Raw genomic sequence first — 27,858 nt, forward strand, 5'->3', positions numbered from 1 at the left:
TTTTTGTGGTGATAACAAATTGGAAACAGAGTGGATGCCTATATTGTTTGAGGAGTAGTTAAACAAACTGTGGCATATGAATGACACTACTCAAATGATAAACACTCAGAGAAACTTGAAATTTTATAAGTTGATACAGAGCACAATCAGGAGAAAAATAAATACAACCACCACTGTAGTAAAAGTAACAGCAATAATAAAATGCAGGTGGATTCAAGATTAATTGCAGGTGGCCATCCTAATTTCTGAAGAACAAATGATGAAGCATACTTTTCTTCTCTTACTAAAGAGGTGGAAAACTGCAAAGTCAGACTATCTGCATATTCTGTAGTGTGTAATAATGTTATAAAGCACAGATGAGAAGTAGAGCCTAAATAGCAGGGAAACAACTTTCCCCAAAACCCCATCAAATACCTTTAAATATTGACTCTAAATCAAAGACAACTCTGATGTTGCCCAGAGTGATTGAGAGGCCTTTGAATAGTGAAAGAATTCACACACAGCTCTAGGGTTTTAAAGCTGCTCAGGATTTATTATACAAGCCTACAAATTATACAGATTAAGACCTTTTCTCCTCCTGGAGAACTAGCAAACACTTTGAGAACAGGGAAGGTAAGGAGAGAGAGAGAGAGAGAGAGAGAGAGAGAGAGAGAGAGAGAGAAAGAAAATAGACAGTCATAAAGGACTGGCTTTATCTGACCACAGGGCATAGGGGCCGATTGTTCTCTAGCAGGTCTAGACCAGGAGTATGTGGCCTAAGAAAGAGAGAAACAGCTAGCCTTGCAAGTCAAAGGTAGGGTGAAGAAGGGGAAAAAAAGGGGGTAACACTTCTCTTCCGGACTTCTATAGTGCGTTGATCAAGAGTGAAACTTGGGGAGTGTTCTAACATCTGGCTCCAGATATTCTCCAGTAGGCAAACTGAGTCCTGGTCTTTCCTGTCCCAAAGCATATGATTTCTTAAGTCCAATGACTCATTTCCTGTCCTTCCAGGCCAAACTTGACCCATCAATGGCCATGGTCAGTTACACTGGAAAACTAGAAGCTGGAGGAAGGGGAATGAGCCAAGGCCTCTCCCATCTTGATGAATTCACATTTTAACAATTCCTTTAGCCTGGTCTTGAGTGTAATATTCCCTCTTAATAGTTAATTTTCCTAGTGAAGTCCTTTCAGGGTTAAAAATCATTAAAGCAAAAATAGACTATTGCTCTTAGACTATTCTTAGAAGAAAGAGGGAGAGAGACCTTGCATTCCAAGCCAGGTACCCTCCCGATTCTGTTAGGGAAGGAAACAGTGGACTATTTCCAGAGAGACCTTGCATTTTTACATAGTCACCTATTTGATGATAAAACTATCTTAAATGGGAGATTAGTAGACTGTTCCCATGAGAAAAACCTTGCATTCCAACAAAGATCATAAGACTCCTCTTGTTTGATGATAGGTAGACTGTTCCTAGACCTTGCATTCCAAGACAAGTTACATTACTTCAATAAAATAGTTATACTCCTGAAGGTGATTCTCACCATCTGGATGGTGTGGTAATATTTTATGAAAACCCTTCATTCTTTTCTTTGTTCCTGGGGTAGATTTTCACAAGTAGAATGTAACTCTGAAAACTAACCAATGAGTCGACAGAGAGGAACTATAGGAAGGAGGAGATCGAGTTAGACCATATAATCTTGCTTGACTATCAGTTCGGGGAAGCTCCTTGATCTTCACTACCTTTGTGAGACTTGGAATGTGCCCTTTTCTCCAGAAAAGCCAAAATAAACTTTTTTTTTTTACTCAGAGGAGTCTCTATATTTTTTAAGTGGATTTTTATCCCACACAGTTCCCATCTTGACACAGTTCCCATTTTAACAATTCCTTTAGCCTGGCCTCAACATGGAAGACCATGAGAAATTATCAAACCTGCAGGTATACAAATAATTGGCAAAATCCAAAACCTAAGCTGGCATAACATTTTTCAGCACTGATAAAATGTTTGTGTGTGTGTGTGTGTGTGTGTGTGTGTGTGAGTGATATGTTTCTCTGTGTCTCCCTCCCTGGATGGAAGAACATTTTCCTCTCTCTGCTTCCTCCCTGCTGTATTGAGAGTATCAGTGTATCTCCAAACAAAGTGCCTCAGTAACAGTAGATAAAATTTTAACTGGAAATTGCCACCTTGAAAGGGGGAAGGTCTGTCTTCCTATTTCTTGCTAAACACATCCTTTTTTTTACCACCTCAGTTTTTTTCAAAATGCATTTCAATTTCTGTGTAATCTAAGACCCACTCCACTCTGGGATTTATGACAATGGTTTCAAGGCCTGTTTGCCCCCCAAAAAGCAAATAAAAAACAAAACAAAACAAAAAAACAAGATAAGGTAAAAAGAAACTGCGTTTGTTATTTTAAAATCATGCAAATTAATATCAAGCGTTGATCACTTCAAATTTATCTTGCTATAATTTAGATAAGGCTTTTATTAATTTTTTGTGTTTGAAATTTAAAAAATGTTTTACTACTTAAACAGTTATGAAAGTAACTTGAGGGGTGGCTAGGTGGCACAGTGGATAGAGCACCAGCTCTGGGGTCAGGAGTACCTGAGTTGGGCCTCAGATACTTAATAATTACCTACCTATGTGGCCTTTGGCAAGCCACTTAACCCCACATGCCTTGCAAAAACATAAAAAAAAGTAACTTGAATATGTTTTGTTGCTATTTTTGTGAGTTTCGTATTAATAAACTGTTAAAGAGCTTTGTAAAGGATTAAGGACATCTTCAAAGAATTTCTGGTGTGTTTTTTCTTTAAAACATATCTAAATTGTGACAAATTAAGAGAAAAGACTGTGGTGTGATAAGTAAAGTCATATATGAACAATATGGTCATTGTGTAGCTATACTATGCAGCTAGGAATATAAGGTTTAAAGTAAGGTTTTTAAATAAATCATTGGATATAAGCAAACTAGAAGATCAAGGAGTAGTTTGCCTATCAGATTTATGGAAAGGGAAGCAGTTTATAACGAAGGAAGAGATAGAGAATATCACTAAAAACAAACTAGATGATTTTGATTACATTAAATTAAAAAGCTTTTGCACAGACAAAAACCACTGTAACCAAGATCAAAAGAAATATAGTAAACTGAGAGACAGTCTTTACAACTAGTATTTCTAATAAAGGACTTATTTCTAAAATATACAGAGAACTGAGTCAAATTTTAAAAAAAAGCTATTCCCCAATTGACAAATGGTCAAAGCATATATGCAAAGGCAATTTACAGATGAGATCAAAGCAATCCATAGTCATATGAAAAATTGCTCTAGAGAAATGCAAACTAAAGCATCTCTCAGATACCACTTCATACTTCTCAAACTGGTCAATATGACCAGAAAGGACAAAGATCATTGTTGGAAGGGTTGTGGAAAATCTGGGACACTAATACATTGTTGGTGGAGCTGTGAACTCATTCAACCTTTCTGGAGAGCAGTCTGGAACTACACAAAAAGGGCAAGAAAAATGTGCATACTTTTTGATCCAGCAATACCACTACTGGGTCTATACCCAGAAGAGATGGTGAAGAAGGTAAAAACATCACTTGTACAAAAATATTCATAGCGGCCCTGTTTGTGGTGGCAAAGAATTGAAAATCAAGTAAATGTCCTCCTTCAATTGGGGAATGGCCTAGCCAATTGTGGTATATGTATGTCATGGAAGACTATTGTTCTATTAGAAACCAGGAGGGATGGGAATTCAGGGAAGCCTGGAGAGATTTGCATGAACTGGTGCTGAATGAGATGAGAAGAACCAGAAAAACATTATACAACCTAACAGCAACATGGGAGTGATGATCAACCCTGATGGACTTGCTCATTCCAAAAGCAATCAGGGACAATTTGGGGCTGTCTGTGATGGAGAATATCATCTACATCCAGAGAAAGAACTGTGGAATTTGAACAAAGACCAAGGACTATTATCTTTAATTTAGGGGAAAAAAAACTGATATCTTATTGTCTGATCTTGCTATCTCTTATACTTTATGTTTCTTCCTTAAGGATATGAGTTCTCTCTCATCACATTCCATTTGGATCAATGGATACCAAGGAAACAATGTAAAGCCTGGCAAATTGCCTTCTGTGGGGGGGGGGGGGGGGGAGGGAAGTAAGATTAGGGGAAAAACTTGTAAAACTCAAAATAAAATCTTTAAAAATAAACAAACAAACAAACAAATCATTGCATCTGGTTAAGAACAATATGTACTAAAATCAGAAAAAGAAATATTCAGTGAATGAATACAGTCTGAAATATGTTAACCAGTTAGTTAAAGGGAAAACACAAGTTGTGCAGTCTGAGTAATGTGTTTGAGAGACTTAAGAAAATAATATACAAAAAGGAATATAAATGGATTTGAAATTAATTAGCTGGGTAACTTAAGAAAGTTACTTATCTCAATTTACTTCATGCCTAGCGCTTTATATGTTAACTTATTATCATTTCCTCAATTAAAAATAAGTCCTTCATACCTGACAATTTTATATGAGGTGTTTTTTTTTAAATGTGAACAGTATATATTATGATTCCATTGATGACAAGATGACTGTAAGGAAATTTGGAAATGCATTTAACTGTACAAGATGTTACCTTGTCAATAATGGGTTTTGTTTCAAATAATAATATTAATTTTCTTTGTTATTATGTACAATTGGTAAATTTTTGTACAAATTGTTTTTATGATTTGGATATCATAGAGTACGGGATGAAAGACAATAAAAGAAAGAAAAATCAGTATAGAAATGTTTTTAAATCAATTATGTTATTTATCAGTTCTTCTTTTGTAACTGCCTGGATTTTTTTCCACATTTACATAATTGTAAGAGGAAGTTTATCTATAACTATCTGTTATCATTTATAAAAGTAAAAATTATTTGACCTTATTGTTGAACTCTAAAAGTCAAAGACTATAGCCCATAGCAGGACAGATGGGTGGGCAGGCAGGGACAGTAAATGCAGTTCCCTTCTCTGGGGTCCCTGTCTGTTTAGTCAGGACAAGGTCAATCAGTCCTGGGAAATAAACCAACCTTGAGCCAAAGAATTTCAAAACAGTGAGTCTGGTCTGCTGTAGGTCTACAAGTTTCCATTCAATACAGAAATTGTTTCTATTGAGTTTGTCTTTAAACTTGAGAAGAAAAGAAAAACAAAGAATGTTAAGTGAAATCTTTTATATATGTTTGAATACTGATAAATTTTATTGCTTATTGCAACCCATGAGAGAAAAATAATTTAAGGTGTAACTGGTGCAATTTACTATTTAGGGTCAAAGCCGTTAGGACTATGATAAATTTTGTTCTAGTGTTTGACAGTAGGTATTGTTGTTTGACAGCTCCCTAAGTCAGCAATCCACCATTAAGAAGAATTGCTACAAACTAATGTCACAAGTTACTCAGAGGAAATGTGCTACTAAACTGGCACAGGTGGAGGTGTCTGGAAACTGGCCAAAAGGATGTTCTTTGGTCTCAATCCAAAGTAAATCCCTTCTGGCTCAGTTTCCCCACTGTGTCCCTTTGAAAAGGAATTTTTCCCATCTATCTATCCCTATGTATGGTCACCAAGCAGAGTGATTGGTTGTTAACTGTGACACTTAACTAAACAGAGCTAAGAATGTTTGATCCTACTGTATATACATTAAATCATCAGAACTAATTTGATTTTGTTTTAATCATGTCATTTTTTTTCTTTCTTTAGCAGATGTCCATAATCAAAGCCAGTATTTGATGAAAGTCATGGTAGCATTTGCAAAATTCCTTGGTACTATACAGTACCAATGCAGCCTGAATTGGGTAACTGCCACAAGATATATGCTAGATACAGTGATTCAACTACCAACTAACAGAGTCATGTATACTATTTTGTTATCCACACTTCTCTGTAATGTTATTATTGTTCCTTCTTTTTATTATTGCTGTTTGTATATCAATAAGTTGTAATAGACTAGACTTTGGACTCATGGAAAAGATCACATGGATGAGAGTCTTGTCTCTTCAGGCTCCTTCTTTAAGTAGGGTTCCCAGCTTTTCTCCTTACTAACCCTATGACTCACCCCACTCTTGATCGTTCTTTTTTTTTATTTTTGCAAGGCAATGAGGTTAAGTGACTTGCCCAAGGTCACACAGCTAAGGAAGTTTTAAATGTCTGAGGTTAGCTTTACTTGGCAACAATGTTGGTGCTCTATCCACTGTGCCACCTGTCTCCAGTCTTAATTATTCTTGCTAATTTTCTACTCCCCCTAACTGTTAAATCTTCTTTTAAAGATTGTTTCCTCCATGCTATAGACCATACATCTTCAAATAGTGGTGGGAGATAGATAACATCATCTGCACAAGCCAGACATCAACAAAACCCTTGAAGCTGCCTCAGTTTTTTACCAGAAGCATCACAAGGAAGGGCCCCTTCAGGCAGGAAAAACTCTATACCCCCCCTTATCCAGAAGATAAGATCTCTGACCCTTGTCCCCAAATGAGTTTGGGCTCCAGACTGACTGTTCAGGGAAAGATGCTAATATGGAAACACTAAGCAGAAAGCAAATAGTGAAATTCTGTGCCTTTGTAGATTAGACTGTATCATGAGCTGTACTGATTGTTATGCTGAGAAAAATGTTTTTGTGATATTCCTTGCTACTGTCTCTGAGAAATAGTCCTGAGAAAAGTTTCTTCCCTTAAATCAGACCTTGAACTTATTAACAGCCATCTGTGTACTTTGTCTCTCAGCTGCCACCAGGAGGGTCGCATAAGGACAGGGAGACAAAGGCAGGAGCCCAATATTATAACAAACTGTTAGCTCTCAATATGAGCCTTGTTACTCTGAATGTCCTCAACATAATCCTCTTTATTATGCCTGCTCTGACCACTACAACTTTTCCAGAACATAGGCTAATCCCTGTACCCCAAATAAATCCAAGCCTCTTGATAGTTTCTTATTTGGTAGAAAAAAAAAAAAAGACTTGCACCTGTGAAATAAAACTCATGTTTCTTATCACCCTGAGTTATGAGTCATTGTGAAAATCTTTCACTGTTTGAACCCTAGATCATCACTGGTACCCCCAAACTGCATCAGACATATGAAACAATCTGGTATAGTGTGGAATAAAAGTGACTTAGTCAGTATACCTGGATTTGCATCCTGACTCTGCCATTTAATATCCATGTGACCTTACCCAAACAATTCCATCTCCCTGGGTTTTAGTGTCCTTGTTTACAAAATAAATTAGTTATATTAGAGGTCTCTTCAAGTTCTAAATCTAAGTCACTTTTTTTATGACCTTCAGTTTCTTCATCTGTAAGACAGGGTTAACAATACTTAATAAGTTTTGTTAACTCACAGGGTTATATAAAATGACCCCTTATAAACTCTAAAACATCATATAAATTTTTGAGTTATATCTATAAAGTAATTAAACAGATTTTAATGTGCTGCTTTTAAAATCTGTAATACCTTTATTATCCCTTTTTAGCAGCAAGTTAGGTAGGGTGAAGGATAGATAGTTAGACCCAGAGTTAGGAAAACCTGAGTTCATATCCCACCTTAGATACCTGTTAGCCATGTGACCCTGAACAAATCACTTCCCCTCTGCCTATCTCAGTTTCTTCCACTGTAAAATGAGTATTTTAAGAGCTATTCTGCAGGATTATAGATTTATTTGTAAAATGTCTGACAAATAGTAGGCGTTATGTGAATGCTAGTTATTAGTTATTATGTCTCCATTACATGCGCATAAACAAAACCAAGTACAGTGGACACAGTGATGAATGTAGCAAAAGATAGACACATTGTTCTCACTTTCATGCCATGAATTTCTTCTTTTTTTCTTTTTCTCTGATTCATATTTCTGACTTCTTTCGAAAACTGGGCTCAAAATACCTCTTCCATTAAACGTTCCTAGTGAGGTCACTTCACTCCGTTCATTCCTTTATTTTATAACCCTTCAACACCCCCAACACTATATACTCTACAGTTGAATCTTCAGAAGTTATAAACTCAACAAACAATATAAAGCAGTAACTATGTGAAAATTATTGCAATAGGTACTGAGAAAAAGGAAAAGATACAAAGAATCTGGCCCTTGCCCTTGTAGGGCTTACAACTTAAGGTCCTAAGACTTGGACACAAGTAACTGTGTGTGAAACAGTTTGAGTTTTGTCCCTGAAATTTCCTGTATCTTTTTGGTAAGAGACAAAGGTAGGAATTTCAGGACTCAGAAGCTAAATTATTTGAGCCTTTAAACTGAATAGCAGATGCTTAAGGTAGTATACTATTCCTATAAAATAATATCCATGCTTTATAGAAAACATACCAGCAAGAGATACAGAACAGGACAGGAATGATTACAATTTATATTGGATCTCAGATCCCACACACATCCAAAAAAAGAAACCAGAACTTGGTTGCATTCAGGGGGGCAGTTGATTTGGGTATATGATGGACCTATTGGCATAGCTGGCAGATAGATCCTTTGAGCTGATACTATGAGAACACACCCTGGAGGTGGAAAGCCTTCTCCAGTCTGCTGGGCAGTGAGATTTCTTTCCTGTTCCCTTGAGTCCTTAAAAGCTAGTGTGGAAAGTACATGCATACAAGTGCAGAACTAGGTGGGGAATATTGAGATTTCAGACTTTATTAGTGATGCAGGGAGTTATGGTTATACAAGATGTAATTGGAAACAAATTTTGTAATCTTTTACCACTGTTAAATTCTGAGTGGGGAATACATAGAAGGAGAAATATAGAATACCTGTCTCATAAGAAATTTTATTTGAACCTATGATGTGAATTGACTCCTATTGTTCCATTGTTAAATATGCATGTATTCCTGCATAGAAAAATGACACTGATAATACTCATATGAACCTTCTCAGTTAATAGAGCAGGTAGAGGGAGCTTTTATAGTTGAAGCACAGGAGAAAGCTGAATTCAAAGATAAAATATAGTGTAAAAATGGAGTCAATAGAAAAAAAAGGAAATGTAATGGGAGAAAGAAAAAGGAGAAGGGGAATAGGCCAAGATATTTCATATAATAAGATTTTTCTTTATTACAATGAGCTATTGCAATGATATGGAAGGGGAGAGGCAAGGGGGAATGAGGGAACCTTTGCTCTCATCAGAGGTGGCTAGGAGAGGAAACAGCATATATACTTAATGGGGTATAGACATCTGGAGTAAGAAGGAGGGGGGAGCAGGGGAATGAGTGGGGATGTGAATAAAGGAGGAGAGGATGGACCATGGGGGGAGAGTGGTCAGATATAACACATTTTCTTTTTTACTTCTTGCAAGGTGCTGGGATTGGATGGCCTGTCCAGGACCATAGGGCCAGGTGGATTCTGGGCCTAAGGGGTGGTATGGGGGCTCAGGGCCTCTTGGCCCCAGGACCAGGGATCTGTCTGCTGCACCACTCAGCTACCCTACACCAGAGTCAGAGTGAAAGGAGAGAGAAAATATAGTACATGGTAGTGGAGAAATAAGAAAGGAGGGAGTTGCGATCAGCAATGGCAATGGTGGAAAAATATGGAAGTAACTTTTGCGATGGACTTATCATAAAGAATGTGATCCACCCATGACGGAGTTGTTGGTGTTGGAACAAAGACTGAAGTACATTTTTTATTGTTATTATTTGGGGGAGGGTGCAGGGCAAGTGGGGCTGGGTGGCCTGCCTGGAGCCACATAGCAGGGTGATCTTTGGGTGTCTGAGGCCAGATTTAGACCCAGGTGCTCCTGGCTCAAGGGCCAATGCTCTGTCTGCCACCCAGCCACCCCTACTATTATTACTATTTTATTTTATTTTGGGTCTTTTTTTTTCCTTCTTGTTGGTTTTTGCAGGGCAGTGGGGATCGGGTGGCTTGCATGTCACATGGCTGGGTGATTGTTGGGTCTACGGGGCTGGATGTGGGCTCGGGTGACTCCAGGGCTGGTGCTTCATCCATTGCGCCACCTGGCCATACCTACAATTATTACTATTTTTTTATTTTAATTTTTTTTCTCTCCCCTTTACTTTGTCGCTCAAGCAAGTCTATATTCATGGGGGGAGGGGTATTTCATTTACTCTTAAACAAGAGTATTTTATTAATGTAAAAAAAATTTGTACAAAATGAGAATAAAAAAATAAAATAAAAAAAGAAATCATCCAAAAAAAAAAACATTACTGGGTGCCTGCTGAAAGAGATTAAAATGTAACTGGGAAATATTTAACAAATTAAATAAAAATACAATAGGAACATAGACAATGCTAACATATGTTTTTCTTCTCTCTCTCTTTTTTTTTTAACAAGGCAATGGGGTTAAGTGGCTTGCCCAAGGCCAAACAGCTAGGTAATTACTAAGTGTCTGAGGCCAGATCTGAACTCAGGTACCTCTGACTCCAGGGCTGGTGCTCTATTCACTGTGCCACCTAGCCACCCCAACATATTTTTTTTAGGGTTTTTTTTTTGCAAGGCAAATGGGGTTAAGTGGCTTGCCCAAGGCCACACAGCTAGGTAATTATTAAGTGTCTGAGACCAGATTTGAACCCAGGTACTCCTGACTCCAGGGCCAGTGCTTTATCCACTAAGCCACCTAGCTGCCCCCATATGTTTTTTTTTAAATCAATGTGCAACCCACAGAAATCCTTATTTTATTTTTTTAGTAGTTTTTTTCAATTACATGTAGCAATAGTTTTCAGTATTCATTTTGGTAAAATTTTCTCCCTCCCTCCCTTCCATTCCCCCTCCCCAAGACAGAAATCAATCTGATACATTATAACCTATGCATAACTATGTTAAACATATTTCCATATTAGTCATGCTGTGAAAGAACAAAAAGGAAAAATCATGAGAAATGAAAAGCAAAAAAATAAAAAAAGGGAAAATAATATGTTTTGGTTTGCATTCAGATTCCATAATTCTTTCTCTAGATGTGAAGGCATTTTCCATCGGAAATCTTTTAGGGGGGCATCTGGGTGGTGTAGTGGATAGAGCACTGACCCTGGAGTCAGGAGAACCTGAGTTTAAATCTAACCTAAGAAACTTAATAATTACCTAGCTGTGTGACCTTGAGCAAGTCACTTAACTGCATTGCCTTGTTAAAAAAAACATTTCTGAGAAGTCTTTTATAAGTATCTTTTATCACTGTATTGCTGTGAAGAGCTAAGTAGCTGTTTAGGTTCATAACCTAAAAGTCATCCTGAATTGCTTACTCTCTCTCTCTCTCTCTCTTACCCCTCCATATCCACTCTCTTGCCAAGACCCGTCAATGTTACTGTTATGCTATACAATTTTCTCCTGATTCTGGTCACTTCACTAACATCAGTTCACGTTAAGTCTTTCCAAGTTTTTCTGAAATCCACCTGCTTATCATTTCTTTACAACAATGGTATTCATTACATTCATATAGCACAACTTTTTCAGCTATTCCTTAATTGATGCACATTCCCTCAATTTCCAGTTCTTTGCCACCACAAAAGAGCTGCTATAAATATTTTTGTATATGTTGGTCTTTATCTTTGGATACAGACCTAGTAGTGATATTGCTGAATCAAAGAGTATGCCCTTTGGCATAGTCCCAAATTGCTCTCTAGAATAATTAGATCAGTTCACAATGCCATCAAAAATGCATTAGTGGGGGGCAGCTAGGTGGCGCAGTGGATAAAGCACTGGCCCTGGAGTCAGGAGTACCTGGGTTCAAATCTGTTCTCAGACACTTAATAATTATCTAGCTGTGTGGCCTTGGGCAACCCACTTAACCCCATTTGCCTTGCAAAAAAAACCCAACAAAACAATGCATTAGTGGGGGCATCTTGGTGGCACAGTAGAAAGAGCACCAGCCCTAGAGTCAGAAGGACCTGAGTTCAAATTTGTTCTCATACTCATTATAATTACCTAACTGTGTGACCTTGGGCAAGTCACTTAACCCCACTGCCTTGCAAAAACAAACAAAAAATGCATTAATGTCCCAATTATCCCAAATCCCCTCCAACATTTGCCATTTCCCTTTTCTGTCATATTAGCCAACCTGATGTGTGAGGTAGTATCTCAGAATTGTTTTAATTTGCATTTTTCTAATTATAAGTGATTTAGAGCATTTTTCATGACTATAGATAGCTTTAATTTCTTTATCTGAAAACTGCCTGTTCATATCCACTGACCATTTATCAATTGGAGAATGACTTGTATTCTTAGAAATTGGATTTAATTCTTTATATATTTTAGAAATGAGGCCTTTAATCAGAAACACTGGCTATAAAAATTGTTTCCCAGCTTTCTGTATTCCTTCTAGTCTTGGTTGCATTGGTTTTATTTGTGCAAAATTTTTCAATTTAATGTAATCAAAATCATCTATTTTGCATTTTACTAAGTTCTCTATCTACTCTTTGATCATAAATTCTTCTCTCCATATATCTGACAGGTAAACTATTCCTTGCTCTCCTAATTAGCTTCTGGTATCACCCTCTGTATAAATCCTGTATTCATTTCAACTTTATTTTGGAATAGGTGTGAGATGTCTTAAACTTAGTTTCTGTCATACAATTTTCCAGTTTTCCCAGTAGTTTTTTTCAAATAGTTTTTATCCTAGACACTAGAGTCTTCCCCTCCCACCACTTTGTATTTAATTTTGATACCACTGTACCAGCTCACGAAGTCTTCTAAGTTGTAATTATTGCTGAAATCCTCTTTCAGATCACACTTCTAAATATAGGTGTCCCTGAGGGTTCTGTCCTGGATTCTCTTGTACTACTTCTCTTGGTGATGTCTTCAGCTCCAATGGATTTAATTACCATCCACACACTGATGCTTTTCAAATCTACCTTTTCTGCCCCAAACTCTCTACTGACCTTTAATCTTGTATCTCCAACTTCCTTTCTGACATCTCAAACTGGATGCCCAGTAGACATTTTAAATTCAATATGTCCCAGAAAACCTCATTATCTTTCCTCCTAAACCTTTCCTCCCACCTCCACTTCCATACAAATACCGTCCTATTAATGCAGAAGACAGCACTATCCTATGAGATTCATAACCCAAAAGTTATCCTGAATTGCTTACTCCCTCTCTCACCTCTCCATATCCAATCTCTTGCCAAGATCTGTCAATTTTACCTTCAAAACATCTCTTGAATATACCTGCATCTCTCCTCTGACACTTTTTTTTTTAGGTTTTTGCAAGGCAAATGGGGTTAAGTGGCTTGCTCAAGGCCACATAGCTAGGTAATTCTTAAGTGTCTGAGGCCGGATTTGAACCCAGGTACCCCTGACTCCAGGGCCGGTGCTTTATCCACTAAGACACCTAGACACCCCTTCTTCTGACACTTTCAACCCTGCATGTCTGGAGCTTCACAATAGTCAGCTGCTGAAGCTGCCTGCCTCAAGTCTCTCCCATTCCAATACATTATCCATTTAACTATTAAAATGATTTTCCTAAAATACAAATCTGATCATGTCACTCCCACTCCCACCCTCCCACACTCAATAAACTCCAATGGCTTACTATTACCTCTAAGATCAAATACAAAATGCTATTTGGCACTCAAAATCCTTCATCACTTAGCCCCCTCCTGCCTCTTCTAGTCTTATATCCTACTCTCTGACATGTATACCAGACTCCTGCTCTTCCAGAAACAAGACACTCCATCTCTGGGCTCTAGGCATTTTTTCTGACTGAAATGTTCTACTTCCTATTAACCTCTCTGGTTTCCTTTAAGTGCCAACTAAATTACCACCGTCTATAGGAAATATTTTTTTTGGTTTTTGTTAGGCAATAGGGTTAAGTGACTTTCCCAAGGTCACACAGCTAGATAATTATTGTGTCCAAGGTCGGATTTTAGCAGATTCTCTTGACTCCAGCACTGATGCTCTATTCACTGTGCCACCTAGCTGCTCCTTCTATAGGAAATCTTTCCCAATAATTCCCCTTAATCCTGGTGCCTTTCTTCTGTTAATTATTTCCAAGTCAAGTAGTCATGTCCTTCCTGAGCTTGGAAATTGGAGTGCTGGAAACATCACCTTGTGGCTTAGCCAGAGACTGCATCTTTGGCAACTTGGTCCTCAGTACAATAAATAGAAACAATGGTCCTGGATTATATCAAAATAGATCACAGTATTTCACACCCTTAATAACTCATATATATCGATCATTCACTTTTACAAATCCCTTTCCTCACCCCAACCCTTTGAGGGAGGTAGCCTAATTATTATATCTGCATATTTAAAGATGAGGAAACAGAGGGTAAGTGATATTCAAAAAGTCAAAACTAGCAAATAGCTGAGTTGGGATTTGAATTCAGGTCTCCTAATTTCAAGTCTTTTGTTCTTTCCATTGCCACATGCATAATTAATTACTACACTGAAAAACAGAATATCAACTATACATAATAAGGAAGGGACAAGAAAATATTATAAGACAGGACCAGGCAAGGTTTCATAATAGAGTGACATTTCAGGTTTATCTACTAATATATACAGGAAATCCTCTAAATTGAGTCTGGCAAATGAACTCCGTGAATCAAAGAATGTCAGAGAATAATTGGACCTTAGAAATCATAGAACTTAACCTTCATTTTGTGGAGTAAAGAGGTCTATCCAAGGTCATAGAGCAGGCTAATGGTAAAGCCAGAACCCAAATCTTTGGCCTCATTCCTGTGCTTTTCCATTACATCATATTCTGAGACCCTTTGGTATGTAACTATAGGAATTCGCTCTTCTAAACAAAGCTGTTCCAAAGAATTCCAGAGGTCCTTTTTTAGCTCTTCTTCTTCTTTTTTTTTTTTAGGTTTTTTTTTTTTTGCAAGGCAATGGGGTTAAGTGGCTTGCCCAAGGCAACACAGCTAGGTAATTATTAAGTGTCTGAGGTCAGATTTGAACTCAGGTACTCCTGACTCCAGGGCTGGTGTTCTATCCACTGTACCACCCCCTTTTAGCTCTTTTTCTATGACCTTTTCATTTGTTTTTAACTATACTCCAAACAGTTAAACTTTATATACATTATTTTTCATAGAAACTTGTAACTATAAATTTCTTAGGCTAAAAATAAAAATAACAAAAATTTTGTTTGTCCATGAAGTTTTATTCTCTAGGATCTTACCAAATCCATGGGTGGATTTTATCACTAAAGATACAACACTGATACAGAGATTTGGGGGCATATTTATAAAGAAAAGGAAATAACACATAAAATTATTGGTGGCTAACCAATCAGGTTACACATTAATATATAAGTTGTCACCAATTTTACTGACAACTTCTCTATACTTTTCACAAGGTCTGTTGTATTGTAAGAATACTGACAAGTATTTCATTTAGAAATAAAAATATTGCATCCTATTCTGGGATAACCAGATCAATTCCTGCTAACTCAGATGATTTTTGGAGCTGAATGTTATAGAGTTGTGAAAAAGTTAAAACTTGAAAGCTTACATATGCAATCAGAGGAACCAGGTTATGTGAAATAGAGAGAGCCTGCCTTCAAATTTATATCTATAGAGACACAGACATAGAGGAGATCAGAAGTTAGCATTCAGACTTACAAACCCTATTTAGAAGCTGAGATACCAATTTTTGATCAGAAATGAGATTTGGGGGTAATCAAATAAAGAGCCTGAGGGTTATTGAAAAACAAAGGAATTTGAATGCTCCCTGGAATTTTAAAAGTTCTTAGTTTTAAATTGCAAAGGAGCAGCACTTCTTAAATACACTTCTGTAGGGATTGGTGCTTGGGGAGTGGTCTAGCACCTGAGCCAGATATCCTCCAATGGCAAGCTATCTACTGGTTTTTCCTGTCCTTGTCTACTGGTTTTTCCTGTCCCAAGAACAGGACCTCTAAATTAAACTGGAAGTTGGGTAAAGGAGGAATAGGGAGAGAATACAAATTTTACATTTAACAACAAAATAATAGGGGTCAGTTTACATCTCAGAAGCAAACAGCCTTCCACAATTAACAAAATTTAACAGCATAAAAGATTACAAGAAATTGTTTCTAATTATAAATTTCCTATATTCATAATTCTGTATCACAAATATAGGATTAAAGACAAAAAAAACTTAGACAAAGCCATATATGTAGTTAAATTATATAATATTAAAGTTTATCTACATTTTGACTTAAATTGGTTGACTTAATCAAACTTAATCAAGTTTAACAACATTTTTTAAGGAAAAGAATGATTTATTAATGACTTTTCCTTAAATGCTAATTTGATAGGCTCAACTTTCTTAGGGACTACTTTCATTTTATTTTAAATTTTAAAATTTAAAATTTAAATTTATTTCTAAAAAATTACACAAATTTCTCTCTAATTGATGGAGTTTCCAATGGTACTTGCCTAATCTCTCTGTTTTGTTACTGCCGATAAACCCAGAAAAGATTTTGATTGAAGTAATACTCCACTTTTGAAAGGTTATGGATACCTATTGAAAACTAGCCACTTTAATTGATTTTATAAATGTTTTGTGTGAAACAATTTTTATAGGTTATCATGGCCACATTATGACCTACTGGTCAGTTTTCAGAGGACAAATATCATTGTTCTCAAGCAGCAAAGCAGGATAGTAATAATTTTATGTAGGGAGAATTTTAAATAAAACGAAAACATGATCTAAGACTCTTTAGATGCTTGGGTCTTCCTTTTTTAGTAGGTTTGGAAAAGAATGTCTCCTATTTAAAAAACCACAAAAACCACAACCCATTCCCTCTCCTCTTTTCTGCTGCCCCTTACAACAATTGGTCAAACTTGATGGTCCGAAGAGAAGGGAGGTGTACCAAAGCTTTCCCAGGAAGGTCTGTCTTTGTTTACATCTTATATGGTTAGGGTGACATAATTTTTCTAGCTGGAGATCCGGGTTCTTATGATCACCAGATTCTTGAGAAATAGGAACTGAGGCCTATGGCTTAGACTAATTTAGCACTATATTTCTGAAAAGTCAGCACTTTTGCCCCTCACAACACTGCAATATTCAGTGCTTCATACTAAATTTGTTGAACCCAAAGAGCAAGACAGAGAACAAAATTTGGAGTTTTGGAGATTTATTACCTGATTATGCGGAGTTACATTTTTTCCCTCAAATTGCATAGCCCCAAGTGTCCAGAGAACAAGGTTTTTATAGTATTGGGGGGGGGGGATATTGTGAGCAAGTTCCATACAGAAGCAGAGATAGCAGTTAGATATATTTCCTTGTCAGACTATTACAAACATATGCAAACATATGGCCTAGTATAAATGGGGGCTAGACTAGTATGGAAGAGGGTCAGGGTCCTTGTGTTATGTCTCAACAAGTTTCCCAAGACAGAGAGAGTCATACTCATGGGCTTCCCAGAAGTTTAAGGGAGTTGAATTTACTATCTTATGGTTCCAGCTGCATCTGGGGGAAGGAGAGGCAGTTTTGGGAGGAAGCAGGAATCTTTTTTTTTTTCAAGGCAAACTGGGTTAAGTGGCTTGCCCAAGGCCACACAGCTAGGTAATTATTAAGTGTCTGAGACCAGATTTGAACTCAGGTACTCCTGACTCCAAGGAAGGTGCTTTATTTTAAGTTTTAAGTGACTATGATTATGGCCCTGGAAATAAACATCTAAATACTGAGATAATGAGAAATAAATATCAATCTACATACATAAGGAGATATACTTAGAATGCAATCAAATACAAACATTTATTCATAGAAATGCCAAGATTTTTCCTATAAAATCAGATGGGAATTGAAAATTACACAGGCCTTGATAAGGGCAGCCCTCTACTTGATTCACACTAACTAGTTTATAGGAGAATCCAAAGGAATATGTCCTAACTTGAAGAACATTGTGGTATCCCTAACCTGGTTGGGAGGGCAGCTAGGTGACACAGTAGATAGAACACTAGCCTTGAATTTAGGAGAATGGGGGTTGGAATTCAGCCTCAGACAATTTACTTTTACTAGCTTTGTGATCCTGGACAAGTCACTTCACCCTGATTACCTCACATCCAGAACCATTAGTCATCCTGATTTTGACCACTAGACCTAGACGGCTCTAGAGGAGAAAGTGAGGCTAGTGACTTAGCACAGTATCCCCCTCACTCAAATGTAGTTCACATGCTTGTCATAGTATCACTTCCCTGATGCTGAAGTCTTCAAAAATGAAGGACAAAAGTTTTGGGGTTTTTTTTTTTGACATGGTTAAAACCTTCAGCTGTTTCCCAATTTAAGAACTACTCCTGAGGGCAGTTAGGTGGCACAGTAAGGAGAGCACTGACTGCAAATCAGGAGGACCTGAGTTCAGTTGTGACCTCAGATACTCGATACTTACTAGCTGTATGACTTTGGACAAGTCTCTTAATCCCATTGCTTCACCAAAAAAAAAAAACAAAACCCAAAACTATCCCTAATCTAGAAAACTGACTTTTATACCTGTCCCCCAACTCAAAATGAGCCTTCCTAATTCTATCTTTTCAGTCTTATGCTTGATATGGATACTTCCTATCATGCCATGATAAATATAGTTCATCCCTCCCGAACTGTATCCAAAAACTCATAGAACATCTTGGTACTGAGTCAAAGAATGTGAGTTAAAATCTGTTGGATAAACTGGTTTTTAAGTTCCCTTGCAAGTTTTTGTACTTTAGGAACTTTCTATCACTAATCAAAGACCTAAAGCTGGGTACTTTGACAGATGTTATCAGGAAAAACAGTGGTTAGGGAATCTTAAGAAATCCCTCACAGTGGAGTTTGGGATAGAAGATGATCAGATAAATCGAGAGGAATTTGTGTGCTCCTGGGTCCCATACTCACTAACTCCCAGGACATTCTTGTATTGCCTGTTTCCTCAACACCATCCCCAGTTCAGTTATTTCTATCAACCCACCTGTTCACACGCTCAAGCTCCAACCTCATCCTCACTTCAAGGTTATTTCCCCATCTATCTATACCCTCAACCCCAAGACCAAGGATTATTACAATCTACCTTCATGTATTTTATCTTTAAATTCCTCCATAAAGTTTCAGAAAGCTAAGGTACAGGGTCATGTAAATAACAGGGCCACTTTTCAAACCCAGGGCTCTGTATACTGTAATCATTCAATTAACAGACCTACCTTTTTTTGGGGGGGGGCCCCAAAGTAATTAGAGTTAAATCACTTACTTGCCCAGGGCAACACAGCTAGGGTCAAGTGTCTTCCTGACTCCAGGATTAGTGAGCTATCCCCTAACTGCCTTGTGTCCTCACCATCCTGTCCTTTATCAGTAAAGATCTCATTCCCCTCAGAATTCAAAGATCTTTCCCTTAGTCCTCCCCCGCCTTCCAAACCCAGATCTATCTCACAAAATAACCCACAAACTACACACCTTCCCCTAACCAAAATAACCTTCCCTCAGAAATTGCTTTCCTTACTTAAAATCCATGTTTTATATAATCCCATAACCATTTCATTCAACCAGTAAATCAACAGGTATTACTAATTAGACAATAGATTTTTTAAGAAAAATGACAGAAACCGGTGATTCATTTTGATACTTTATTTTCCTATTTTCTAAGTCATTAACTATTAAAAATAAAATAGAAAATACTTTCATAATGAACAAGTATACTACACAGCAAGACATAAGGAGGGGCTATTAAAAGGACAAAGGTATAGAATAATATTTTATAATGATTATATTTGCATGATAAGGGCTTAAAAGAAGGAAAATCATAATAGAAACAAAGATTCCCCAAATTTCCAGAATCTTAGAAGTGAGGAAAGAATGTAATCAATCTACTTCTTCAATAGTGGGGCCTTTACCAGAGCTTGAATGCTGGGACTGAGCCCCACAACTTCCCCCAGGAGGACCCCCAGCTCCTTGATAAAGACCTGTAATGATGGGGTTACACACTTGCTCCAACTCCTTCCTTTTATGCTCAAACTCTTCTTTCTCAGCCAGCTGGTTGGCATCAAGCCAAGAAATAGCCTCCTGGCATTTGTCCAGTACCTTTCTCTTGTCTTCCTCACTAATCTTGCCCTTCAAGCCTTCATCCTCCACTGCACTTTTCATGTTGAAAGCATAAGATTCCAGAGCATTCTTGGCAGAGACTTTCTCCCTCTGGGCCTCATCCTCAGCTTTATACTTCTCTGCATCTTGTACCATTCTTTCCACTTCTTCCTTGCTCAGACGTCCTTTATCGTTAGTGATGGTGATCTTGTTGGCTTTACCTGTGCTCTTATCCACAGCTGTGACATTGAGAATTCCATTGGCATCAATGTCAAAAGTCACCTCAATCTGGGGGATACCACGGGGAGCAGGGGGGATGCCACTTAGGTCAAAACGACCCAGGAGGTTGTTGTCCTTGGTCATGGCCCTTTCTCCTTCATATACCTGTATCAGGACACCTGGCTGGTTGTCAGAATAGGTGGTGAAGATCTGGGTCTGCTTGGTGGGGATGGTAGAATTGCGTTTGATCAGTGCTGTCATCACACCTCCTGCTGTCTCCAGCCCCAGGGAAAGGGGTGCCACATCCAAGAGCAACAGGTCCTGCACTTTCTCTGATTTGTCACCCATCAGAATGGCTGCCTGCACTGCTGCTCCATAGGCCACAGCCTCATCAGGGTTGATACTCTTGTTCAGGTCTCTGCCATTGAAGAAATCTTGCAGTAATTTCTGTACCTTGGGGATTCGGGTAGAGCCACCCACAAGGACAATGTCATGGATCTGAGCCTTGTCCATCTTGGCATCTCTCAAGGCTTTCTCTACAGGCTCAAGGGTCCCCCGAAACAGATCTGAGCACAGCTCTTCAAATCTAGCCCTGGTAATGGATGTGTAGAAGTCAATACCTTCAAACAATGAATCAATTTCCAGGCTGGCTTGGGTGCTGGAAGACAGGGTTCTCTTAGCTCTCTCACAGGCTGTTCTAAGTCTTCTCACAGCTCGCTTGTTTTGGCTGATATCTTTCTTATGTTTTCTCTTGAATTCCTCCACAAAGTGATTGACTAGTCGATTGTCAAAGTCCTCTCCACCTAGGTGGGTGTCTCCAGCAGTGGCTTTCACCTCAAAAATCCCATCATCAATGGTGAGAATGGAGACATCAAAAGTGCCCCCACCCAGGTCAAAGATCAGGACATTTCTCTCACCCTTTCCAGATCTGTCCAAGCCATAAGCAATGGCAGCTGCTGTAGGCTCATTGATAATTCTCAGTACATTGAGGCCAGCAATCACCCCAGCATCCTTGGTAGCCTGGCGTTGAGAGTCATTGAAATAGGCTGGAACAGTGATGACTGCATTGGTGACTGGGTAGCCCAAATAAGCCTCAGCAGTTTCTTTCATCTTGGTCAGCACCATGGAGGATATCTCTTCAGGGTAGAAAGCCTTGTTCTCACCTTTGTAGGACACTTGAACTTTAGGCTTGCCCCCATCATTTATCACCTGGAAGGGCCAGTGCTTCATATCGGATTGTACCACAGAATCTCCAAATTTACGGCCAATCAGCCGTTTAGCATCGAAGACTGTGTTCTGGGGATTCATGGCCACCTGATTTTTGGCTGCATCCCCAATGAGTCTCTCTGTGTCTGTGAAAGCTACATAGCTGGGAGTGGTGCGGTTGCCCTGGTCATTGGCAATGATCTCTACCTTGCCATGCTGGAACACCCCCACACAGGAATAGGTGGTGCCTAGGTCGATGCCGATAGCAGTACCTTTGGAAGATGACATCCTGGAAAATTTCTCGGAAACTCTCCTTCAGAAACTCAGCCGCAGGAAATTGCAGGCACGGTAGGCAGGGAACTTATTCCTCTTGAGAAAGTGCAGGCTTGGAAAAATACTCCTAATTCTTGGGATCTTTCCGGGCTATCTCCCAGTTGGCTCGGAATCTCTGGGTTCAGCGAAAAAGCAAAAGCTTCCTCTGTGTAGTTTCTCCAGTTTGAGAGGTATTCTGGAGCAGCTGCAGTCCTCAATATTTATATATTGTTCTAAGGACCCGCCTTTTCTCATGGCTCAGCCAATCATGGCGATCATAGGGCAGTGCCGCCTCCCTTTCCCCCCCCCTCCAGCTCTGGAATTTTCCAGCCATTTCTCCCTATGGGTGAGAATTTTAGGTATCCAGTCCCACCCCAAAAGCAACTCGAACCAGTCATCGCTGACGTACTGCTCCTCTTAAGAACTTTCCAGATATTTCTGGGGTTTCCTGGGAAGTATGCGCTTGGGGGCAGCAGAGAATAGAGGGGGAGATGCTTACTTAGGTGTGGACAGCAGAGTTTTGTGCCGCCCCCTGCATAATTACCATGGCAACGGAATGCTGGAATGGGAATAAAATGGATAAAAAAGGTTGTGTACACTGCGCCACTGCCTGGAGGACTGGGGCTTTGTTTACGTTAATGACCGCTACTTTGCACTTAGGCGAAGGGCAGGAGTGTTGGCAAGGGGCATTAGATTCTAAGCCGAAGTTAGAACGAAGGGGTGGGGGGCAGGGGAGAAGCTCCTGGGGATTCTGATTGGACCCCAGGCCTCGGGGGAGGGGCAGCTGACTGAGACAGAGAACGTGCCTGAATGTTCTGGAGAAGGACCAGAACCAGCGCCCAGGGAGGGAGGCGGGCAGCGGAGGAGAGATGGGCGGGAGGGTGGGGCTGGTGGGGAAAGTGACTGCTTGGCCCCACTCCAAAGAGGCGGAACCTGCGCTTCAGACTGTGGTGAACGCTGCCGGGGCCGGGCACCCCAGAGAAGGCCTTTTCGGGAGCATCTCAGGGTCGTAACTGGTGGAAACGAAAAGGGGTGTGATGAGAGCTTAGGAAGAGGGCCGGGTGTTGTTGAGTGGCGGAGCCAGGCCCCCCTGAAGTGACCGCCCCACCGTAGAGGTTGGCCCTACTTTTCCTGCTCCCCTTCTCCACAAAGGAAATGTGACCTGCCAAAGGGAAGGCTGGTTCTGAAGAAGACTGGTGGGACTAGCTGCAGGAGACAGAGAGTCCCGGCCCCTCCCTAGGTGTTACTCAGAGAAAGGAAAACATCTCCCAATCCCCACCCTGAGAAGACCTGTTAGTAACCCTGCCAATAGTCACCCTGACAGGGACCCCTCCTTTAGCCTTCCCAGAGCTTGTGGGAAGGAGTCATGTCATCTTCCAAAGGTACTGCTATCGGCATCGACCTAGGCACCACCTATTCCTGTGTGGGGGTGTTCCAGCATGGCAAGGTAGAGATCATTGCCAATGACCAGGGCAACCGCACCACTCCCAGCTATGTAGCTTTCACAGACACAGAGAGACTCATTGGGGATGCAGCCAAAAATCAGGTGGCCATGAATCCCCAGAACACAGTCTTCGATGCTAAACGGCTGATTGGCCGTAAATTTGGAGATTCCGTGGTACAATCCGATATGAAGCACTGGCCCTTCCAGGTGATAAATGATGGGGGCAAGCCTAAAGTTCAAGTGTCCTACAAAGGTGAGAACAAGGCTTTCTACCCTGAAGAGATATCCTCCATGGTGCTGACCAAGATGAAAGAAACTGCTGAGGCTTATTTGGGCTACCCAGTCACCAATGCAGTCATCACTGTTCCAGCCTATTTCAATGACTCTCAACGCCAGGCTACCAAGGATGCTGGGGTGATTGCTGGCCTCAATGTACTGAGAATTATCAATGAGCCTACAGCAGCTGCCATTGCTTATGGCCTAGATAAAGGGAGTCAGGGAGAAAGACATGTCCTGATCTTTGACCTGGGTGGGGGCACTTTTGATGTCTCCATTCTCACCATTGATGATGGGATTTTTGAGGTGAAAGCCACTGCTGGAGACACCCACCTAGGTGGAGAGGACTTTGACAATCGACTAGTCAATCACTTTGTGGAGGAATTCAAGAGAAAACATAAGAAAGATATCAGCCAAAACAAGCGAGCTGTGAGAAGACTTAGAACAGCCTGTGAGAGAGCTAAGAGAACCCTGTCTTCTAGCACCCAAGCCAATCTTGAGATTGACTCCTTATTTGAAGGTATTGACTTTTATACTTCTATCACTAGGGCAAGGTTTGAAGAGCTGTGCTCAGATCTGTTTCGGGGGACCCTTGAGCCTGTAGAGAAAGCCCTGAGAGATGCCAAGATGGACAAGGCTCAGATCCATGACATTGTCCTTGTGGGTGGCTCTACCCGAATCCCCAAGGTACAGAAATTACTGCAAGATTTCTTCAATGGCAGAGACCTGAACAAGAGTATCAACCCTGATGAGGCTGTGGCCTATGGAGCAGCAGTGCAGGCAGCCATTCTGATGGGTGACAAATCAGAGAAAGTACAGGACCTGTTGCTCTTGGATGTGGCACCCCTTTCCCTGGGGCTGGAGACAGCAGGAGGTGTGATGACAGCACTGATCAAACGCAATTCTACCATCCCCACCAAGCAGACCCAGACCTTCACCACCTATTCTGACAACCAGCCAGGTGTCCTGATACAGGTATATGAAGGAGAAAGGGCCATGACCAAGGACAACAACCTCCTGGGTCGTTTTGACCTAAGTGGCATCCCCCCTGCTCCCCGTGGTATCCCCCAGATTGAGGTGACTTTTGACATTGATGCCAATGGAATTCTCAATGTTGCAGCTATGGATAAAAGCACAGGTAAAGCCAACAAGATCACCATCACTAACGACAAAGGGCGCTTAAGTAAAGAAGAGATTGAGCGAATGGTACAAGATGCAGAGAAGTATAAAGCTGAGGATGAGGCCCAGAGGGAGAAAGTCTCTGCCAAGAATGCTCTGGAATCTTATGCTTTCAACATGAAGAATGCAGTGAGTGAAGAAAGCTTGAAAGGAAAGATCAGTGAAGATGACAAGAAAAAAGTGTTAGATAAATGCCAAGAGGTCCTTTCCTGGCTGGAGTCCAATCAGTTTGCTGAGAAGGAGGAATATGAGCATAAGAGGAAAGAATTAGAACAAGTGTGTAACCCTATCATCACCAGGCTCTACGAGGGATGTGGGGGAGGCATGGGAGGCACTTGTGGGTATGTTCCTCCCAAAGGACCCCATTCTGGCCCCACTATTGAGGAAGTGGATTAATGAACACCAACATGTAAGATTAGAGGCCCTGAAGAGCCCCTCAACCACTTCTTGCCTTTATTCCCTTCCTTCAGTACCAGTTGTGCCTTCTGAATCGACTATACCTGCATCTCAATTTCACCTGACCATCGCAGAAGGATTTTGGTGATTACTTTTCCATTTCCACATCTCACAATCCTGTTTTTGGATCCTGGAATAGTACTCTTAGAATAGCAAGGCCCTTTTTGGATTAGTTAGGTGAATTTGAATTTCTGTTTATTTTTAAGCTAGCTCTGGATTTTCTTTTCCATCCAGGGACATTGAGTTGTTTATTACTCAATAAATTTGCGCTTAAAGGAAATAATGTGTGATGTTTTAGAGCTCTCAGAGGGCTATTTGGCTATCATGAGAAAGATTGCTATGACTGTATATTGTGTTCCTGATTGCTGAGGATCATTAGGCAAGGTCATAGGGCTAATGAAACCAAGATTTAAATCCAAATTTTTTCTTAAGCTTCTCCTCCTTGGTCTCTTTGCAGTTTTTAATGTTTTCTATTGACTACCTACTTCTTTTTCTTTAAATTAATTTTTATTAAAGATATTATTTGAGTTTTACAATTGCCCCCCCATCTTACTTCCCTCCCCCCACCCCCCATGGAAAGCAATCTGTCAGTCTTTACTTACCTTGATCCAAATTGGGTGTGACGAGAGAGAAATCATATCCTTAAGGAAGAGACAAGGAGTCTAAGATTGACTACCTACTTCTAATGATATTGTACTCTCCTGTTTCTCTTCTCTGACCATTCCTTCAGTCTCCTTTGCTAGATTATTATCCATTTTATGCTCTCTAATCAAAGTTTCTAAAGCCTGTCCCCAACTTCATTTTCTTTTTTGATCTCTGCATGTACTCCCTTTGAGATTTCTTCTCCTCTATGAATTTAATTATTTCTAAATTGATATTGCCAAATCTGTAAACCCAGGCAAATCTCTTACCAGAATTCCAATCTCTTGTTGCCAACTCCCTGTACAATGTATATTTTCAAATATACTGCCAATATTATGATCAGTGTGCTCAAAAAAGAATCCATCCCTTCCCACTAGCAATTTGCCAAATGTTTTCTCTAATCTTTCCTATTTCAGCTGAAACACCTTATACTTTTTGCCACCCAGGTTGAAAGCCATACTATCATTTGAGATTCTTACTTTTCCTTACTCCCCAGATCCTATTAAGTTATCAAGTCATGTTCATTCTGGACATATAGCCACAACAACCTTAGTTCAGGTCTTCACCTCTCACCTGTAACAGCCCTTCGAAGTCTGCTTGTTTTCATTTCCTTATTTCTTATAATGACTGAAAAAAGCAAATGCAAGTCTGGTTGTGACTTCCCTTCTCAGAAATCTTCAGTGACTCCCTATTACCTAGAGGATAAAATGCAAAAACTTCCTAGCCTTATTTCAATTTAATCCCCTTCATATACTCTATTATTACAAAATTGGAATAAATTGTTCCCCAGACTTGACATACCATCTTTTACCCTCTAACCATTCAAATGAAGTCTATTCAGTGACTGGAATATGCTATCTCCTCAATCTTGTCTTTCTGATTCTTTTTCTAAACAACTGGGCAATAGTGGGGAAATTGTCCCCCCTCTTTTACTCCATATCTAGTGACAATAAAAGTCAAGCAATACTTAATAAATACTCAATATGGACCCATTACAGTACTAAATAATGGGGGATACAAAGAAAGGCACAGCAAAAACAAAACCCCAAAGCTGTTCTCTACTAGCTCATGTTTAATGGGGAAGATAACATTCAAACAAACTTGTAAGGGATAAATTTGATATAATCTCAGAAGAAATTCAGTAGCATTAAAGGATCCAAGGCTTCTTGTAGAAAGTAGGATTTTAGTTAGGACTTGAAGGAAACTCAAAAGGGAAGATGAGGAAGGAGAGCATTCCAGGCGATCTAGGAGTAGAGATTATCTTGTTCAAGGAAGAGCAAGGAGGCTCATGTCACCAGATTGAAGAATAAATGGAGATAAGGTATAAGAAGATTAGAAAAATAGGATGGGGGCAGATAATAAATTTGATCTTGTAGGTGACAAGAAGCCACTGAATTTTTTTGAATAGGAATGGACAGAACTTTTATTTAGAAAGTGAACAGAACTTTTATTTAGAAAGATGAATTTGACAAATGAGTGGAGGACATACTGGAATGGGGAAGAGACAAGGCAGGGAGATCATCCAGTAGGCTATTATATTGATCCAGGTATCAGATGAAAAGGATATGACCTAAAAGAGCTTGGATTACAATGAAGAATTAACTACCCAGAAAAACTGAACACATTCTTTCAGGGAAAAAAGATGGATAATTCAATAAAATGGGGGACTTTCAAACTTTCCTGATGAAATGACCAGAGCTGAACAATAAGTTTGATCTTCAAGTATAGAACTCAGGTGAAGCACAGAGAGGTCAACATGGAGGGAAAATCATCAGGGACTTAATAATGTTGAACTACTTGTATTCCTGTATGGGAAAATGATACTGATACATTTACTAGAAGGAACATATATAGACAAGGCATAGGAGGAAGTTTAATTTGAAGGTATAATAATTAAAAAGATGGAGTTAATGGAGGAGAAAGGAATATACTGGGAGAAAGGGAAAGAAGAGGTAGAATGGGGTAAGTTATTTCACACAAAAGAGGCAAGAAAAAAGCTTTTGCAATAGAGTGGAAGAGAGGAAGGGGGGGTGAGCCTTACTTTCATTGGCAGTAACTCAGAGAGAGAATAACCTACACACTCCACTGAGTAAAGAAATCTATTTACCCTAGAGGAAAATAGGAGAGAAAGGGGACAGAGGGAGAAGAGGGGAAATGTAGGTGACAGAAGAGAAGATCACTGGAGAGGGTGGTCAGAACACAT

The 27,858-nt window shown here is 39.6% G+C and overlaps 2 protein-coding genes across 2 annotated transcripts; one reads left to right on the forward strand and one right to left on the reverse strand.

The window, feature by feature from the left end:
* Positions 1 to 19,497: 19,497 nt before the first annotated feature.
* On the reverse strand, positions 19,498 to 21,863 carry LOC141523477 (heat shock 70 kDa protein 1). The gene has a single exon (XM_074236677.1). The coding sequence runs from the start codon at positions 21,632 to 21,634 to the stop codon at positions 19,703 to 19,705; it is 1,932 nt and encodes a 643-aa protein (XP_074092778.1). The 5' UTR covers positions 21,635 to 21,863; the 3' UTR covers positions 19,498 to 19,702.
* Positions 21,864 to 22,520: 657 nt separating this feature from the next.
* LOC141523478 (heat shock 70 kDa protein 1-like) lies at positions 22,521 to 25,293 on the forward strand. Its single transcript, XM_074236678.1, has one exon. It carries the CDS (start codon positions 23,025 to 23,027, stop codon positions 24,951 to 24,953), a length of 1,929 nt encoding a protein of 642 aa, XP_074092779.1. The 5' UTR covers positions 22,521 to 23,024; the 3' UTR covers positions 24,954 to 25,293.
* The last annotated feature ends 2,565 nt before the right edge of the window (positions 25,294 to 27,858 follow it).

This window comes from Macrotis lagotis, chromosome 5, assembly GCF_037893015.1.
Source record: "Macrotis lagotis isolate mMagLag1 chromosome 5, bilby.v1.9.chrom.fasta, whole genome shotgun sequence".
Lineage (NCBI taxonomy): Eukaryota > Metazoa > Chordata > Mammalia > Peramelemorphia > Peramelidae > Macrotis > Macrotis lagotis.

Excerpts from the sequence above, each read along its gene's own strand:
- LOC141523478 (XM_074236678.1), top strand. The coding sequence starts at position 23,025 with ATGTCATCTTCCAAAGGTACTGCTATCGGCATCGACCTAGGCACCACC.
- LOC141523477 (XM_074236677.1), bottom strand. The coding sequence starts at position 21,634 with ATGTCATCTTCCAAAGGTACTGCTATCGGCATCGACCTAGGCACCACC.